The sequence below is a fragment of the Chamaea fasciata genome, unplaced genomic scaffold, assembly GCF_029207755.1.
Source record: "Chamaea fasciata isolate MVZ Bird 193981 ecotype frontalis unplaced genomic scaffold, bChaFas1.0.hap1 SCAF_5, whole genome shotgun sequence".
In the NCBI taxonomy this organism is placed as follows: domain Eukaryota; kingdom Metazoa; phylum Chordata; class Aves; order Passeriformes; family Sylviidae; genus Chamaea; species Chamaea fasciata.
The window spans coordinates 71,083,086-71,103,634 of NW_027094090.1; the positions used below are offsets into that span (position 1 = coordinate 71,083,086).

A 20,549-nucleotide genomic window follows, 5' to 3' on the forward strand; every position below is an offset into this window, starting at 1 on the left:
TGGGATGCCGTCAGTACTAGTCACACTCTAACAATGCCAAGAAATTCACCTAAATATATATTTTACCAAGGTGATAAATTCCAAGTGAACTTCAGGATCAAGGAGAACCCAGAAAATCCTGTTTTCACTAATATTAACAGCTAACTTCTTCTACCAGTTTGTTCTGGGTCTTTCTCCTTACTTCCCTCAGGCTTTTCTTCAACTCTTCCCTCATGCAACTACCTTTGCATCTGTTAACTTGCTTTCCTCAATTAATTTCTCATCCTTTGCTCTGTCTGCTGCCTCATCTATTCGCTGCCTTCCCCTCCACTCTTTTCCTGGGGCTCTCTACTAGAACAGAAGCTACAATCCTGATTTTGTTAGTACGGTAATTGTACAAGACACTTCTGCAGCACAACTGATGTTCCAACTACAGAATACTTAGCAAACTTGCCTTAAATTTTACCTGATTGTTCCAGAGAATCTTTCAACAAATTTACTTTTTAATTGATGAAATTTTGAAGTGGGTATTATTAATCACCATTCCAGTTGCAGCACCAAAATATTAAATAATACCTAAAAACTATTCACAATGCCTTAACATTAAAGATAGAAGTAGAGCCCAAATGGCTGCAAATCATTTTGAAGAAACAGAATTTTTCAAAATTGCACACAGATTTGATAGTTAGCAATCTTCAGGTTGGACTTATGTTTAAATTTTAAGGTTTTCCATAAAGTCAAGCCAATACTCTAGGCAGAAGAATAGACATTGTGACAGGAAGTGAGTTTCAGTGTCAAGAGCTTCTTGGGATAGTTACATGCTCTGAAGAGACATGTGGAAGGGACTGTAGGGTGTCTAAATTTTGCACTTCCATAAAAACTATAAATAGGATGTGATGAATAAAGTATTTATTCAATAGCAGGGATCCAGTTTTGGTCATACTATAAACCTCAGAGCAGCACTGGGAACACCAGAACAGTACAGAGCAAGTCATGCTATTTTACCAAAAATTGAGCATTTTTTTTCTTGATGCTGCAAACAAAATATTTTTTCAGGCTCCTCCTGCCATCCAGGACAACATGTCACCTTTAGGTACAATGCTGTAACTGAAAATATACAGCAAAGGCTGCAAGGAAAGCCTGCTCCCACTGGAAGCATGGCTATCCTCCAGTCCAGGCTTTCCTGGGAATAAGCCTCCGGTTATAAACCAAGGAGAGCAGTAGAGCAGTTCAGCTCCCGGCAGTGACCTCAGAACACACAAAGAAGAGCACTTCCTTTTGATGATGATCTGCAGTTTCTGCCTCACTCTTTTTGATCCCTCTCAGCTGCAGCATTTGCATAACAAAACCAAACCACAGCCTGAGCGAGTGTCCTTTGTGAAGTGACAGGACACAATGACAAGCACAAATCCCGTGCAAAGCTACAGGCAGGTATGTGATGACACGCTGGCAGTGTGAGTGATTCTCAGCCAAAGATCCCACAAATTAAGAGTTACTCAACACCCTGGGAGACAGCAAAGTGCTCCATGAGGATAATGCCCCATGTCCTGTGAAATGACAGGTTTGCCAGCGGATGGACAGCCCGCTTGGGTGGCAGGAATTACAAGTTGTTTGCTACAGCCACCTCACAATAGCACCATTCAGCAGTGCACTGGTAACACAGTGATTGGCAGATCTTTGGAACAGTACGGTGCTGCAGCTGCATATTTCCAGCATATTCCTGGTTTAAGCACAATGAGAACACTGAATTCTAATTATGTCCTTGCTTTGTGTCCTTCCCTGGGCAGAACGAGCCAAAATCTATTTTCATGTTTTTCCAGCTAAGTTCCATAAGGCATAAATTTGGCCATCTATCTACACTGACAAATCAACTGCTGTCGTAACAAGAAGAAAATGTCTAATATTTATCTCTCCATTCATAAAGCTTCACAGACTCATTCAACACTGAAGGAGTATGATCCCTCTTCTTACAGACGCGGTAAAGATTTTTGTGGTAATGATTTTGAACAAGCAACACAACTGGAGACGGGAGTCAGGCAGCTGGATCCCCACCACATTACATTACTCAAGGCACACTGCTATCCCCACACAATGTTGCCTGTTTTCTGTAGCTAAGAATTGTCAGAAAGCTGACCGTTTTCTAAGGTACCCCCGGCACTAGAAATAAGTCTGACCCCTGCATCTGCTGCCATACAAAAATTCAGTAACACTTCATTTTCTTGGAGGGCCAGCATTCATGGAAGCCATGAGGTATCATTTTAATTCCCTTGTCTGTAGTCTTCCAAACCAGTTATCAGGTGCAGCTATTGCAGCTATCACACCTCAAGCACTGAATATTTGCACACCCAATGGGTGATTTTGAGATGCCTCAAAAGTTGGCTGCTCACCAACTAGACAGCTTTTAATCAGCATGTACCTTGCTCAGAGATTACTGTGGGTAGAAAGAGATAGAAATAAGTTCAAGAATGATGATACGTCTTGAAAACATCTTTTGAGCATTACTGATAGCAGACACTGACTGACATGTTTCTCTCTCCCTGCCACCACTGGACAGAACTTCAAATTCTTCAAAGAAAACAGCTTTGGACATGGTTCAGGAATATTTGACTTGCCAGCAGGTGATGATGGGAGCCACTCATAATCAAAGCTACAGACTGAAGAGTGCCCAGCTGTAAGCTGCCTTTTAGCAGGTCTGCACTGCTTCTGAGCCAACACCCCCCTGGAGACCAAACATCCTGCTGACACCAAAGCTGATGTGTGACCTCGTGCATGGCTGAACTCTGCCCTTCTGAGCATGTGGACTAGCCCAGCAGTTTAGTCTGTTATCAGCAGGCAGCACTCACAGCTGCTCCAGAATCTCCTCTCTCACACCTAAGAAACCTAGTAATTTTCAGAAGAGAACAGGCATTTCCTGTGTTCAACCATCTTCATTAAAAAGATTATGATCTGCATTCTAAATACCATTTTGTGGATTACGGTCCCAATTGTCTACTCTGTTAAAGTTTTCAAGCTTTATGTTACCATACCTCCATCTTCATTTATCCAGTAGAGAAACAGATTCATTGTTCCAACTTCAGTTATTTGGTGATCTTCTCCGTAGAGCCACAAAACCTGCTGGCAGCCAAACTCCAGGGCTTCTTGCTGCGCATAAATAGCAGAACCGTAATTCCTTCAGGGAAAAAAGCCCAAAGTGCTATGAGTATCTGGTAGGGCATCTCCTCAATTTAAATAAGATTTTGTGCACATCTACCTCCATGAGCAAGTGCTCTGCAACAGTCACTGCTTGCCCCTGAGATATTTTCACAGCAAGTACTCCACTAGTATTTTACTAGATCGTTTGTACCTACAACCCAAAAATTATGAAGGACTGAATTGCACCAACACCTCAAACATATCCATCCAAGTTGTCTTACACGTATCACCTGTTCCATATTCTGGACATTCTAATTATTGCAACTAAAAACCATCAGAAAGCATTTATCTTTATTTAGCAGTTGGCATCCTGGAGAGAGAGCAACAATTCCCCCCGAGCTTTTGGGGTTTTTTTGTTTGTTTGTTTTGTTTGGTTGGTTAGGCTTTTTTTGTTTGTGCTGGTTTTTTTGTTGGGTTTGGGGGTTTTTTTGGTTGGTTTCTTTAAATTCATCTACGTCATGTCAGATGGGTAATATATGCTAGACTAAACTCTTGGAGCACTAATATCACCAGAAGTGAGTTTTGGGGTCTTTTTGTTGTTTTTTTGTTTGTTTTTTTGGGTTTGTTTTTTTTTAATAAAAGATATTCACAGAACCAGCATCTTCAGGAAATGCAACTTTGTCTTGATGAATTCCAGATCCTTCAGTAGCAAACGTTTTTCTAAAATGCTGCCTTACAGACTGAAACTGACTGAATAATACCTGCTGCTTTGAGGGGGAAAAAAACCCCTTTTTGCTTCTGAGGTTCAACAACATTCAAGGCGCAAAGTCAGCAGCTCCAAAATGCTGACCGCACTGAAGTCAAGTTCTCACCTCTGGGCACAAATCAAGTCAGTAATGACTCCTGACTACTCTTTTTCACAGCTGATGTATGAAGGATGCACAGGAAACAAAATATTTCTGGAAGTAAGCAAAATCTCATAAACAAAGGTTCAGAACATCAGCTTGAATGAAGGAAAGTTATTTTCTGCCCTCTGATTATTCTACCAGCTCAGCTGAGCAGCACTTGACAGCTAAACTTCCTGCCTAGCAAAGAAACTCATGGGCAGGACAATCCAAGGAAGGAGGCCAGCAGCCAGAGCTGCTCTCTGCTCTGTTGGCAGCAGGCTGCTGCACTGATGATGCAGCACAACTGCTGCAAGGGCAAAAGCCAAAGTACTACAAGGACACCTTCCAGGTGCAGGTCCTCAGCTTGACATGCTGCAAAAAAAAAAAATCAACTGGCTGTAATATTCAAACAAAAATATGCAACTGAGTTACATAAATAATATTTGCAGAGTAAATTTTTGAACTCTTTGTTGAAGTTAAACATTGCTTGTTTAACTACTGCATTTAATGTCTCTATTTCTGCTGGATTAGATAATTCACTAAAAACCAAATCTGCTTTTGAGCTGTGTAGAAAACGAAGGATTATGTTTTCTTACCCTCCCAGTTTGCAGTCTCCTGTTCCCCCTTTCCATGCTCTTACGTATTTTGGATCTGCCCATAAGGATATTGGATTAAAACTTCCACTTGCAAAGTAAGGGCCCACAGGGCTCAGTATGACATACAGTAGGGCTTTAGTTGGCTTCTTCACTCCAAGAGAAGGCTGAAAACAAAGAATGTAACAAATCAAGTTACTGGTATCCTTCAAACATCAGGTGCTGCACCATCAGCTTTTGAAACACTGCTTTCAGTGGAACTGCAGCATGAGAGTGCTTTTACCAGGACACTGCAAAGCGCTGCAATGAATAAAAAGTATTTATATAACTTTCCCCCTATCCAAGCAACATAACAACTCTAGTTTTATATACTGTCACCATTCACTTACATCCATTCCATTTATCTATATGCTATTCTAGTACTCTCAAACAGTTTCAAGTTTTTGAGAATTCAAAGATTAGCTTAACAAAGTGCTAATAATTATATATCATTATTATGCATTATGAATATATAATGATTATTAATTAATCATACCAGAAGCCCACAAAGCCTTCTAGGGGAAGGAGTGGCAAGACCACTCCTAGCAGCAACAACAGTGGAGAACCCACTGTCAGCTGCATTGGTGGGAACAACTGTCCAGTGCCACTTAGAACTGGTATTTCTAGAGTTGAGTGCTGGCTCTCTGAATGCCTGTGCGACAGCTATAATTATTTGCCTTCCAAAAATAGTTGACACAACAGCACAGGCAATAACCAAGAGTGTAACAGTTTTTTCTCCCCCTCCTCTCTGAGAGATGGCTTCTCACACTCCCAAGTCATCACCATCAATACTTGAAGGTAGAGGTGAGAAGTCTGGTGTTGGCCAAAGTTCTCCAGGAGCTGAAAGGGTTCCTTTGATTTCTGTCTACCTTACTGCTTCAGAAAGACTTCTAACTAACAGGATTAACTGAGGTCTTGATATTTTTGCTGACATGATCATTCAAAAGATTGTGTTGCCTGGGTTTCTAACTGGGGTGATTCATAAAAACCTAGTAGGACATGCAACCTGGAAACATGTTAGAGAGGAAAGGCCACAAGTGTTGGCTATCCTGAAACAAAGCTCAGAGCAAAACAGTTTCCAAAAACAGGGCTAAACACCCCAATTTTAATATCAGTACCTTATAGTCACTGAGTGAAGATTCTTTAATCTGAAGATCTGCAACTAGTTTAAAAGTATTAAATTGATGGAGTCCTAGAAATGTAAATTGTGAAATGCAAAATGCTCACATATGGTAACTAACAGATATGGATATTGCAGAAGTTTAGTTTACCTAGTTTGGAACCTACATTCCTTAGCTTCCTTGTCCTATGCTCTACTATTATATGCTTCTCTCTTCCTACTGCTGGAAAAAAAAAAAAAGCCCTGAAGGATTTAATAAAATAAACTCTCTGTCTCTAATTCCCTTTATCAATATTATAGAATTGACTCACACATGAAACTCAGAGAGGACCCATTAATACCTATTTGCTAAGGAGCCTCTTAGAAGGCCAGTTTCAAGAATAAATTGACAGAGGAACTAGTCCTTAGTTCTGTTGAAAGTGTCTCTTCTGAGACATCTTCATTTACAGGGTAAAATCTTCTGAAAGCTCACTAAGCTCAGGTATGACTTGAAACTACAAAACGTACACAGCAATTCGTGTTTCATCATGTTCTCCCCGAATTATCAGGATTTCAACACTACCGTGTCACATATAACTGTCCTTCAGCACAACCCCAATTAACAAGCACTGTTCCATTCCCACTGCGAGCTGCTGCTGTTTGCTTGCCGTGCTCTGAACCAGTGTGGCCACTAAGTGGCAATGTGGTCAACGTAAATTCGCGCTGGCTCCAAAGTAAAACCATGAATCCACCCCCAAACTTAATCCTGTCACCTACTGACTGCTGAATGTTTCCATTTAGGGATGGAGGACTTTGCCTCGTACCTAAATAAACAGAAGGTAAGAGAGGAAAAAAAAAATGTATTGCACACCTCAGTTCCGATTAGGGTAGGACGGATATACAGGCTGGCAGAGGTTGAGTAAGGGACCCATTCCTGTTCCACTTCCACAAGCTTGCGGATGCACTCTAACAGCTCGTTCTGGTCAAAAGACTGGGAAGAAAAAAGAAAGGAAAAAAAGCAAATGGAGAAATAAAGCTGGAACACTTTGTGGTCTTTACAGACCCACATGCTACAGGGAACACTTCCTCAGGATATGCAACAGTGACACACTATAGAGGTCCACATCTTCCTTGAGTTCATTCCTCACAGAATTTAATATCCCATGGTCTTAGCTACTGTGCCTTTTTGTGCCGCATCCCGAATGACCTCCTTTGCTCCAAGGTATCCTCCTGAGATGGTAAAAAGGAGCCACTGACCCCTCTTGCCTCAAAAGCATGTGGAGAACTCCCTGTGCAGCCAACTCAGCCGGGCATGCTGCAAGCTACAGAACACCTCTTCTACAGAAGGCTCCGGTTTACAACTCCAGGGGCCAGCAAGTCTCCCGAAGTTCCCAACTTCTTAGAGCAAATAAGCTAATAAGCCTGGGAGGAGGTTCACTGGCCAAGATACAATTGCTAAAAGCAGTCTTAAGTTGCTGGCACGACCAAAACCAAAGGCACTCAAGAGGCTGAACAACTTAACTGAAGTGCAAAGAAGAAAAGGGAGAACATTAGCACCAGAGCAAATCAGACATCTGTCTGCATGCCAATACCTGCAGAACAGCACCCATCCCTCAAAAACACTCTGTACATGTGAGGCAGCAGGGAGACAACAATGAAAGCAAAACACTCACTGCTCTGATTAAGAAACAATTATTTCTGATTGAAATAAGCACTTCAAACAGTTTCCTTCAATGAATAAGATCTGTTAATGAAGGTTTACTGAGCTATCAGACTTTAAAATGTTTGGTAAATGCTACTACTGAAAAGCTTCAGAGATTTGCACTCTGACAATGAAAACATGCTCTGACTTTAGGAGCAGGAGATGCCCTGGGTACTCACTGGCAGAGTTGTTCTCCGCGCTGATCGTGCCATCCTGTCCATGTTCAGGGTTGGCCGGAACAGGCGGATTTTGCCATCCACTCCTCGGTAAGCCTTCATCCCTTCAAACAACTACCAAGTCAGAAAAGGAGGGAAAAGAAATCAAGTAGTAATGGAGACATGTTACCCCGTGACGAGCTGTGCAAATTTTGGAAATAAGAACTTCACCTTCCTGCTCACAGTACTCAAACACGAAAATGCTAACTAGTGAATTCTGGAAATACACTCCAGTGAGATATATTTATCTGAAGTATAGGCAAGTCATCTTTGTAATACAAACTTCGTAATTCCTGATGAAAACATCTTTTTTTTTTCCCTAATTTGGTTACAGCAATTAAAATTTGTAGCATGTGTTTGACTTAACGAGTCCCTCACATCCTGACTAATATCTGAGTCAAAAGAGCATTTTCACTTACATAAGGGATTTTACATATAGAATTTTACTACATATATATTAATTCTTTTTAGAGCTCTGTCCAAAACACATCTTTTTAGGAAGTAGAGAATAAGGTAATTGAGAGAATTCTTGCAAAGTTCTTTCTGTAGTTGTAGCAGGAACTGGTCACTTATTTCCCCCTTATACCCCTATGTTGTCAAATGGGATTTAGTCTGCATGAGATGCAGCCTTACACTAGAGATAAAATGCATGAAAATATTTTCACTATATACTTTACAGGAAATTTAAACATAGTTATCCCATCAAACTGCAGGATCCAGACAACTGGTGTTGACAATCAGAAACCTTTATCCTATCACTGCCCTCCCCACAAAATGCCCTCCAGCATCTCCTAACCACATCAAAAAATATGTCCACCAAATATCCAGTTATTTTCAGTTACAGATTGGTAATTTCTGGTTATACTTATAGACAGAAAACACATGCATTATATAAGGTCACACTAATATATACGTATACACAAGTCTCATGTAGATTAAAGGGCTTACTTATGTTTATAGACAACAGTTCTTAGAATTTTATCTTCCAAAGCATTTCTCTGTACATTAAATTTCAGTGTAAGTTCTATGAATTTAACTGCATCACTATTGTCAGTCTCCTCAGGTTTCTCCTCCTCTGCCTGTTCCACAAAAAGTGGCTGGAACTGCATCCTATGTGGTTGTAAGTCTAGATATGCAGCTTTTTTATTTGGAAAAAATAATCCTGTATTTGTGCACAAATAATTTTAACAGACTACTTCAAGTTTCACTGTTATCAAATTCTACGGGTTTTTTTCCATAAGGATCAGTGAAATGCAATCTTTAGAAAGCTTGTGTGCAGTTCCAGGGCAGAGCTAGGTCCTTCCACATGACAAATTTTAATTGGGTTGTAGCAGAACCAGAATTAGAACCCAGAACTTTTTGCCTTCAAAACTTATAAGTCCTATGGCAATGCCAACCTTATTAAAAGCTTCACAAAATTTTGAAAAAGAAGTTGTTCCTAGGATAGACATTGTAGTAGCAAGAAAAAAAGTATCTATAATAAAGGATAGCATAGCTGGTCACCTGGCTGATACTTTGATATGATTTTTTCTGGGCCAGTTACTAACTGATAGCACATTGTTGGAACATCAGTTTCTTATCGCAGAACACATTTTTTTCCCCTCCCCACCCTTCTCCCAAACACATTCACAGAACTTTTAATGAGAGGGAAAAGGGAGGAATGTCACTACTAAGATTCGATCAATGGTTTGACAGAAGTAAGAATCACATCATTACTGAAACACAAAGCCTTCTCAAGATGTTAAATCTTTTTCTCCAAAAAGAAATACTTTTAATCTTCCAGAGCTCAGTAAAACCTTTCACTCATTAAAAAGGGAGAGAGTGATGTGTTCCAGAAATGTTCAGCTTAATGAAAGCAACTGCTGTGGTTGCTTGATGGTTGGTTGCTACAGTGGTGTGAAAACAGCATTATCTGACACCTGTACATCACGGGAACTGGATCTGGAGTTCAGCAGATCCAGGTTACCACACTGCATTATGAAGGGCAAGGAGAAAGGGGAGGGAATGCCAAATTCATCACTTTTATTATACCCACTGTGTATTCATTGAGCCACAGCAATGACACCAGATTCTCCTCTGTCTGTCCTCTTGGCTAGAGGAAACGTGATGCAATAAGGGTAAAAGAATAAAAAAAAAAGTGGAAAAAAAATAAGAGCATATTCATGTTAGCAATGATTTCAGACCAGGCCAGAGGCCAAGCATTAAAGCAATATGCTACTAAGAGTGAAATACAGATTTGGGACTCCAGCGTGGTTTCTTACTTCTTGGGCAGATCAAGAGCTGCAGCCTCAGCCACGGGGGCCTGTTGTAATTTACACAGGACCTCTGGAGGCTTGGTGACTAGATGAGGAAAAAATCAGTCAAAATAAAAATGGTGAAGGCAGGAGCTCAGGGACAACAAGCAGGGAAAGCTTCCCTTATACCAGTGGTTAAAATACCAAAAAATTTTGAAAAGAAAAAAAAAAGAAAAATGTAAAAAATAATAAAAGCAGCACAAGCAACTCCACACATTTCAATGGAGCCCACCCAGAAGCGGGCTTCCATTTCAGGGTCTGTGCCCTGCTGGGGTTCCCACACAGGTGTGAGTACAGCCAAAGCTGCTCTGAAGGCACAAAGCTTTAAGCAGTAATCAGCTAAGCACGGAAACTTTAACCACGCTGGTTTCCGACTTAACATTCCACTTCCCCAAGTTCCTTTCTGTATGTTCTCTCCTTAAACACACTTGTATACACTGAGTGCATCACATCTAGTTCTGAGCTCCAGGGACTTGTTCAGAGTTTCAAACAAGCACCTGTCTAGTCTGTCCTGCAATCCAAGCTAGCAACCTTTAAACCAGCTTCAAGTAACTTTTAAAAAGTGCATGTTCAGTCCCCAAATTAAAGCTACTCTGAGAATCTCATGGTCGTGCATGGTCCTGCACTGCCACATCAGAGACTGTAACTGGAGTGTAACTGGACTTGTCAGTGAACAAGAATGGTTTTTCAAACAAATTTATCAGCGCACAAGAAAGAGCTCACCTTCCCTAGGCTAGGACTTTAAGTGTGCTGGAATCCCCAGGCCACAGTTGCTTCTGTGTTACACATAACCCTGCTGTAAATAATGCAATTATTCTGGAAGGACACCAGTAAACAAAACAAGATGTAACTCAATACTAATGAACTTATGGCAGTAATAGTCCTTGTCTTACAAAGCTGTGGCTTCCAGAGCTAATAAAACAAAATTGTGGTTTCCAAATCACTTTACTACTCACTTCTACAGCATAATGCAGGGCTGAGGAGGCTGGATGTAATGACAGGTTCTCTAGTGGCTTAATATAGGGTTTCTCCCATCCTGAAGCCAAGGACCATTCAATTGTCAGCATATTATCAGTGAACACAGTTCCAAACACCAAACCAGTGGGGTCTGGTTTTTCCTTGAACGTTGTAGCTGGGCTGATAATCAAGTCGGAAGCCTGAAGGAACACAGAAACAAAAATGAAGTATATCAAAATAATGAAGTCAAACTGATTATAAATTATCCTGCATCAGTGAACAAGGACAAGCCTTAATATTTTCTCTTTAGGGATATTTAATGGCATGATTGTTAAAGGCAACTAACCTCTAAGTAGTTGGCAAAATATTCATAAAGCGCACACAAACATACACACAGTGCTGTTTTACAAGGAGTTGCATATTTTGAAATTCTGTTTAAGAATTAAGTTAAAGAAGCAGTACAAGGTACAAAACCAGAGAATCAGCACGTGAAATCTCTTGGACACTTAGGTTAACAGCCCTGTAAAAGTTCCAGAAACACCAAATTGCTGTACCTCAGAATATAAGCTGATCATTAGAAATTAATCACCATCACAACTAAGTAGATGTTACACTGATTTTCCTTTAATACATAAAACCAATGTGAGAGATCAAAGCCAGCAGTCAGCAAGTTACTTATGCCACAGTAACTTGCTGATTCACAAAGTTATTATCCTAGAAAGATCCCATTAGCAAATAAGGCTAAATGCTTCCCTGCATGAGGGACTGTAGAGACTCTTACAAGCCACAACCGGCTGTAGACATGTGCCAGAGGGTTTTGTACTGGTTTTGGCTGGGATAGAGTTAATTTTCTTTATGGTAGCTCCTGTGGTGTGAATCATCCTAAAGAACAGCAGGGTAATAACGAATGCAGATCTCTGGCACAGTCTCTTTTATTCACAGGTAGGGGATGAACAACTAGAGAGGGCTACAAAGTAGGCAAAGCCTTGATTCACTCTCTCCCTTCTCTTGCTGTGCCATCTGAGCATTAAACTGTGGCGCTCAGAGGCAAGGGAGGATTCAAAGAATCCTCCTCAAAGCTCTATTTTCCTTCCTAACATAGTTCAGATAGCACTGTCCCTTACTACAGACCCCCAAGTGAAATCCTGATCCTCTGTGTTGGGTGCATATGGAATAGACTGGAACAGGGGAAGTCCAGAATACTGACCAAATGATTTGCAAATGCTCTAAAAAGGTGCTTCTGCAAGAGATATTGGTGTCTTGGACTTCTCACCCCCTGCACACATTTTGAAAAATGAGACAAAATCAGCCCCAAGCTTTTGAAAAAAGAATACACGTACCCCTGTCTCTGTAAACAACCTAATTTTCAAGATGTCTTTAATGAACTAAGACCTGTTCCTTATTGATTAGATGTTTTGGTTTAGGTATGGTTGGCAGGTTTTTTTTTTGCTTAATGGCTTAGATGTGAAATTAACTTAGAGCAGGAGCACATGAATAGCTAAAAGCTTGTTTCAGCTACCTCCAATTATAAGGCTTGTTTAGATATTACAGTGCATTAGTCTGGTTGAATTAATACATAATCTGATGAAACAACAATTACTCTCCTTAACTCTTCCCTTTATTCTTCTGACAGTGAATGCTCCAACGGGAGAAGCACCACCTAATGATATCCTGAAACTAATTATACCTGGTAACCTCTTAGCACGGTTTAGGGGGGGAAAAAAAAAAAAGAGAAAAAAAAAAAAAGAAAAAAAAAAAAGCTATCACAGAAGACGGGGATCCAATTAAAAGCCACGGAGGAGTGTTTGCAATTATCCACAGTGCAAGACTCAGCTCGAGAAAACAATTACACGGGAGCAGGGATGTCAATGGGGCTTAAGTGAGTATGTAGAACACAACTATGTCTCCGGGTTTATCTCTGCAAAGAATCACAGCTTCTAAAGAACTCCCTATTCCAGTCTTATCAACTGCTTTCCCTGGACTCCAGGCTTCCACATCTCAGGTCACCTTCATTAGGATAATTATCTTTACAATAAATTGGCCTGGGGACCGTAATTATCGTACGAAGCCTCTTCTCCTCGAACTCCCATCAGTGTGCTGATTCCTGCTTTTATGACTCCAGTTTGCTGCTTCCTCAGCGGTGGAAGCACAACTACTTGAAAGGCATCACTTCAAAACAGTTCGTTAAGTTTGCTGGGGTTAACAAATAGCTTTTCTTTAAGGATGGGAAAGAATTTTAACCTGGTTCTTCTCATAAACCCACAAGCATGTGTAGAGGGAGCAGCAAGCTGCAGCCACAAGTGAAGAAACACTCACTGCATTTCAGTTTTGAGTCCCTTGAATGCCGAAAGCCTAGAGAGGTAGGAAACAACGACCTTTATTCAGAAAAAGAGCAGACAACTCCCAGACCACAGAGCTTCCTGGAACTGCACAATCTGACCAGGGATCTCATTTGCTCTTTCTCACCTTTTTCAGAATTTGGGGAAACCAGTTTTCCTTCAGACATCGTGTCGACACCTGAGTCAACAGTGTCAGGTCCAGCACTTGATCCATAACAATTCCTTCAAACAACAGTAGGAACACCCTGGGTAAAACCTTAGAGGGTAAACTGCACACAGCAGTAGGGCAACAATCATTCAACAGGCAAAAAGGCAATTTTTCTCATTCCTATAGTCCTGTTAAGCTCTCTGGAGAGCCACTTTTTTGGCCACTACTTTCTTAATATCCTTCCTTAAGACTCTTTTCCTTTATCCATTATTGTCTATTTCTCCGTTTTTTTACCAAGCAGTGCAAATTAACAGCGTGCAACAGCACCCAAATCTTTCAGAATCTAAATGCTCTTTATGTCAAGACAGCATCATGTGCTGCAATGCATTTGGTCTTTTTTTCCCATGGAGGATAACACGTTGGGAGGAGGTTTTGGAAGATCATCCTTGGAGTACTCTGTCCCACAGTGTGGTCTGCATGGAGTATTACCTTGCATGGAGTATTACCTCAACCTCTTCTGGGTCCCCCGAGAAGTAGGACACCTTACACAACGTGTAGGGTGGCTCATAAACCCTTTGGGCTTCACTTGTTCAAGTAGCACCAGGAGGGAAATCACACACTCAGAAGATCCCCACAAAAGGGGAGTAGAGCGGGGCCAGGTGACAAATGCCAGGGTACTGATTATGTATCAATTCTGTTAATATCACTCACTGAAAGATTATCACAGTGCCACCCTGCTATCACCTATGACCTTTATAAACAGCAATTTACTTTCTTCCTTTGCCAACATTCCCCCCCAGCCCTAAAAGCAGCACGTAAAGGATGCATTAGGGATTGGGATTAGCACCCATCCAGACCTCTACTGTTTGTCCTGCCAACACAAAAGGGAATTTTCAGCTGGGCTTGTGTTTTGCTTGCTTTGTTTATCCAACATGCTCTCAAGCACCTCCTGATTGTTGCCCAATAAAACCATTAAACTGGAAGGAAAACTGGTAAATGCCAAACAAAAGGGATAAGGGAGATTAAAAAAAGAAGTGGATGCGGCATATAGTCTACTAAGTGCAGCTATTTGGCACCTGTTACCCAAAGTAAACTGACGTAGTTCCAAGCCTGCAAAATCCCCATGTCACAGCAGAAAGGAACGTACAGGATGTACCTGCTGACATCCCAGCCCAGGATACTCTAGCAAGGAATCGGGAATCAGATTGCCCTGCCTATGGTGGCAAAAGGAAGTGGTAGGGAAACCAGTTGGATACTGCTGGTTTTCAGGGCTTATATGGCAACATTACACCTAGGAAGGGCCACTAGCCCAAGGAGACATGTTTTGAGAAGCCCCTCATCTGACAAGTGCCTGTTAATTCCCATGCAGTTTCTTCCAGGGCAAAGCTTTACCCAGCCCAAGTAAAGAAGATATATTGTGACTTCTTGAAAATAGAATTCATCAACGGATCTTCTCAATTATTACCTGAGTCAAATTAAAGGTGACGTGCTGGTCCATCTGTTCTAATCAAAGCTGTGACAAGACATCCTGGTGCCTCTGGCCGAGCTGTCGGTTTAATACTTATTCTACCCCACCTTTGAAAGAGCTTTAAGTGGATTTGGAGCTGACAGCAGCCCCTGGCCAGAGCTGTTACTCTCCTTGCATTCCTACCTTTCTGACCCTAGACGTCTCAGGCAGATGCAGATGGCAAGTGCATACTTTGTCCTACTCTTTCTAGCAAGTTTCGTCAATGCCCTCCCACATGATCCTTGGCTGCAGTTATTTTCACTGCACTGAAAATCCTAGGCTGTAAGCAGTAGGTTGGGCAGCTGTAACAGGTCTAACTCATTTGATATACCCAAACTTTTTTAAACACTGTGCTAGGCCAGGCATTTCTATCACTTAATTGAGTAAAAACAGACCTGGCAGCCCTAGCTGTAAAATAGCTCACAAGTTACCTAACAACAGCAGCAAGTTTCAGCAGAGATCCTCAAAACATTAACATACACCCAAGTGAGACTGACTGTAATCTCTGATGAAAAAAAGTAACCTCCTTGACTTCTAGACTAGGTGATTGTAATAGTTTTGCTAACCCACAACAGTGATTAATTCAAGATCACAAGCAACTGCAATAATTTTTTCTCTTATGCTGAATTTGTAAGCTTATCCTAGGAAAGATCAGGGATAATATCACGCAATAACAAACACAGAAGCACAGGCAAAATCAAGTAACTTGTTTTGCCCTTGCACTTGTGAACAGCAATGGAACAAATTCTGAGACAGAAAAAAACAAAGGTATTACTATGATGATAGATATAAACAATAAAGTTACAAAAAGCAGAAGGAATTACTATCATTGGGAAAGGTAACAAAGCACAGCTGAGAAGAGTTGGAGAGAATGAGTTTGGGTCTGTACAGAATGGTACTGAAGGAGGCTCCAGGGATGAGAATTTCCTGCCTTCCAGTCCCTATGGCTGTGTCACCCTCATCTTTGCCAGCACTGTTTTCCAGCCACTCTTCCCCACAGCTGGGGCATTACCTGGGGTTGTTGTGAGTTGTGGCTGAGAGCTTGAGAGGGCAGGGGTGGGAACCAAGCTTGTGCAGGTCTTCATGTCGCTGGTATCAGGAACGCTCATGGGACATTGAATGGATCTTGGTTTTCAACATGCTTAGGATACCACAGCTCAGCAGATGATAGGACCAAACCTCATGGGCTAAGACAGTTTAATATCTGGGTGATATGGTTTAGGGGTTACAATGATAGGGTTGGATTGACAGTTGGATTTCATGATCTTAAAGTCTCTTCCAACCTTGACGATTCTATGAATAAGGAAAACAAAACAAAACCAAACAAGTGATGCAGAAGACCACAATGGCTCACTACCAGCCACCTGATGCCTCACCAGTGCAGGAGGAGCAGGAGCTCACAGCTGTGTTGCTGAGCAGACATGAGGAGTGGGCTATCCCCAGCAGGGACAGCTGTCCTGGTTGTATCCCCTTCCCAGCATCCTGTGCCCCCAGTTTGCTCGCTGGTGCTAGGGTGAGGAGCAGAAAAAGCCTCAGCACTGTGTATTCACTGCTCAGCTGCGGCTCAAACAGTGACATGTGACCCACAATGTTTTGGTCACTAATTCAGAACAGGGCACCACACGCAAAGTTAACTTGATCCCAACCCAAACCAATCCCCATGCTCCGTGCACTGGTGCTCTCATGGGACATCAGGCACAAGCACAGCCCAGGGATGTCCAGCAGGCCTGGTCACCTTCTGTCCCATAACCTGTCCTCAGTTTCTTGGGGAACCTGGAAACAGGGCAGACACAAGAGCAAGGACTGCCTGGATCTGCCTGATGCTGGGGCAGCTGGGGGCCAACACCCTCCCCTCCTTCTCCAGCAGACCCCTGTCATGGGAGCTGACCAAGCAGTCAGGCAGTTTGATGAGATGCAGATCTGCTGCCATGCTGAAATGTGCCTTTGCCCAGGAGGCAAGGGAGCACAGGGAGGAAGAGGGGTCAGAGCCAAAGCTGCGATCCAGGGCTCTGCATGGGAGCTCCATCTCCCTGCAGGGGCTTGGGAAGGAAGGACTAAGAACTAAGGCTCTGCCAGGCCATCACTTGCTGTCCTTTGTCACTTCGTCCTTAGAAGCAGACACTCATCTGCTTCCCCATCTGGGAATTGCTGCTGTGCCTCTTCTTGCAGACTCCACTGACAATTCAGAGCTTGTCAGCCCCAGCACCCCCAGCCAGCAACGCCCAGGCTGTGCCACGGCTCTCTGGTGCCCAACCTCCCCAGTCACCCTGGGACAGACCACATCTGATGCACGAAGGCAGCAGAGTGCACAAAACTCACACAAAGAGCCTGAAAAACACCGCAGGTGCCCCAGCTCTGTGCCAGCTCAGGCTGCCAAGACCAGCAGCCCCTGCCCTGCCAGCCAGGCAGCACCAAGGCTGTCCCATGGCTCTTTGGCAGCCAACAGCAGCAGCCTCTCCCCCGGCCCGGAGCCAGACAGGATCCAGTACTGCTCAGGACATGAACAGCAGCCACAAACACGGCCCAACGTGGCTCTCCCACAGCTCCACGGCAGTCAAGAGGGACAACCACTGCCAGCCCGGGCCAATTCAGGAACATTTCTCAGCCCCACAGACAGCCAAAAAGCACCACAGAACCAGGCATGTGCCAGCCCCCTCAGCCACCACAAAGTCATTCTGCTCCTTGTCACTGGGAGATCCCACATTCATTTCCCAGTCATGCCCTGTTTCTTTTCCCACCAGCATCTTCTTTGGAAAAGACTGCTGGCTCTTGGGGCAGCGACCGTCACTTTCTGTAGAGAGCCAAGCCCTGTATGGCCCTGATCACAATAATAAATTCTACAGTAGAAATAACACAAACACAGAATTCTACCAACTCAAAACAAGAGCGAGTCAAAGAAATTCTTAGAAATCTATTACCAGCTTGTAAGTATAAAGTAACATTCATGTAAGCTATCCTATAATCCTTTTACCATCAATACTATTTTAAATCTACAACAGAGCCTCAGGCTTGAGAATGGAAAGCGTACCAAGATATAATAAGATCCGAGGAGGAAAAAAGCTCTATTTTTACTACTACTACCAAAAAAAGAAAAAAGAAAATTTAATCTTCAGCAATCCCAGGGTAAATATCAAAAATATCAGAAATCTTTCAACACAAAGCTTCCTTGAAACTTCATCTGAGAATACGTTAGCACAAGTAATTGGACTGAGTCCTGGAATCATTGCATCAGGTTGGCTGTACATTGGGTAATCAAACACAAAACAAATGACAAAGCCAAAGAGAGTCAAGGCTCTGAATCAGCTGTGAGACAGTCATGGAGACAGCAGAAAATACGGCTGGAAGGACTAAGTCTAGTCCTGCAAGGCATCTAACCTCCACTATTCGTAACAGATACTTCTCAAATATTTGTCTCACCAAATGAGATTCTGCTACACTCTGCAAGAAAAGGAGGGCAGCGTAACCTACTGCTGGCTTTTTTAACCTTCCCCTGATCTGACAGAGGCTCCAACTCTGATGCAGGAATGTTTCATCTGGAGCAGTAGGTAGGAAAGTAAACCTGCTCTGACAAGAAAACAGAAAAGTGGTTGGAATTGACATAAACTTCTTGCCTAAAGGAAAGAAAAGGGCACCTAGGGCAGAAGCACAGCTTAAAATATATTCTAAAGCCCTCAAAACACAACAGAAGGGAAATAGAGACGTTGGAAAGCTACAGTCAGGCTAGATGATAGAGAAGGCATAAAAGAAATTTATTTTGCCCTAAAAACATATCATTCATTTCAATAGCATTAGCTAAATTTTAAGAGTTTTTCCATATTGCTGAAATGCTGCCTGCATAACTTCCCACTGATTTCATCCAGAGACCATATAAGTTAATCAAGACCCTTTCTTCCAGCTTTGTAGGAATCTGGATTGTAAGGCAGGCAAAATTACTTGAATCTTTACAGCCTCATTTCTTCTGCTTCAGGAAAATTACATGGATTTATAATTGTTAAGTTTGGGGCTTTTTTTCTCCATTACTCATTAGTCTGTTGTCCACTGACATGTTTCAAAAGATGTGTTTTTAAGGTTAAGAATGATGCTGGAATGGGATTCCTACAGATCCGAATGAAACCTTCCATCTGATATTAAGGAAATTTTGAGAAAAGAATCTACTTGATTTTAGTGTGGTCTACCTCCTCTACTCCAGCTATTTGTATTTTCAAATCTACAAAAAACAGTCACTTGGTATCTCTTCTATCAAAAAATTCTCTAAAACATTTAAAATATGATTCTCTCTATGTAATTCAAACCACAAAGATGCTGATGAGACTATTAAACATTGGAATGAAATCAGACACACTGTATTTTGGTCCCATGAAACCCTTCTGTTTGGTAACAGCTATTCCAATCAACTAAGTGGGATGATCAGGAAGTGTGAGCAGGCTTAAATGTAGTCATTGCACTGGTGTGAAAAACACACTGCTGTAAGCTCCCTGTTACTTTTGGGCAAGTCAACTCTCAAAATCCTCTTAGGCCATGCAACTGCACTTCATGTTTGCAGTGTAGATCCACACCTGGGATTCAGATTAGAAAGAAGCAATTCCATTTAGAGAAATACAGATTGCAATTCTGTAATGGCACAAAGTCCTCTCATACGTCTGCATGCAAACATTTCCATAAAAACAGAACTAGGACCACTCTTCACTAATGGGAGACGTTAGCTAGTTACCTAATTCATATGATTCAGTATTAACACAAACTGCTTCTTCTCAAAGATCTGACAGCTTGGTTAATGCAATTCCTGATGCTGTGCTGCTCCTCGCCTCTGTATTTCTGCACAGCAGCATAAACACAATGTTCCATTTTTAGAAAGACTTTGCCTGGGAGAAGGTTTGAGTCTAACACAAGCTGAGGGCTCACACTGCCCTGTGACACAAGACTGGAAGTAGAGAGGCCTCTGACATTTCACCAATAACAACACATCTTTGCACTAAGATTCAGGACACCACAGTCTCCTGGTTTGGAAAACATAATCTGTATTTAACATGAAGCAACTGAAACAAAAAATCAGATTCTTGCATCTAACCTTCTCTAAAAGAAGTAGCCATGCTCAACGAAGAAATTAACTGCAAACCTAAATTTCAGCCAAAGAAGTTGGAATTATTTCACCAAAGTAGCCTGGCCAGTCATAAACGTGTTGTGGGGAATTGCCAAGAATAGAATCATAATCTCCTATGTCCAAGTCCTGAGCAGTTGCAATTAAATCTTCTTACCCTGATTTTAATAAGCTTGCAGACATGCAGGGAAGTGGATTCATGGAATGCAGGCATTCAAAACCTTTTAGAAATACCAAATGCTTTCATGGTACAGTCTCTATATTATACAGAGGTTATGGGAACCATTTCAAACATTCAGTTAACCACACCTGACTCTCAGATTCCATCTCCCTTTCACACTGGTAGACAGAAGGTAAACTTAAATATTGCCATGAAATTCAGTGTCTGATGTGCCAATGAAACTGCCACAGCTTGCCATTTCATTCCACTCAGTACTTTCTTATAAACAGGGGCTAAATATGGGATTAACATAAACCTCTTCCAACTCTCTAGGCTGAGAATTCATGGCAAGTTAGGATATCCTTTCAAATGCAAGCAGGAAAGCCAAGAGAATCCTGTT

General features: G+C 42.0%; 1 protein-coding gene across 4 annotated transcripts in view; it reads right to left on the bottom strand.

Moving 5' to 3' along the window:
* Positions 1–20,549, bottom strand: part of BCAT1 (branched chain amino acid transaminase 1) — a 60,961-nt gene that overhangs the window by 17,242 nt on the left and 23,170 nt on the right. For 3 of the 4 annotated variants that reach the window (XM_066184398.1, XM_066184399.1, XM_066184401.1), the window contains exons 3-7: positions 10,897–11,097; positions 7,611–7,721; positions 6,601–6,720; positions 4,595–4,758; positions 3,006–3,148 (exon numbers count right to left, since the gene is read on the bottom strand). In XM_066184398.1, coding sequence (XP_066040495.1) covers positions 3,006–3,148; positions 4,595–4,758; positions 6,601–6,720; positions 7,611–7,721; positions 10,897–11,097 — 739 coding nt within the window. Of the gene's footprint in view, positions 1–3,005; positions 3,149–4,594; positions 4,759–6,600; positions 6,721–7,610; positions 7,722–10,896; positions 11,098–14,849; positions 14,869–20,549 lie in introns of those variants that run through there. The other variant, XM_066184400.1, reaches the window with a different exon arrangement.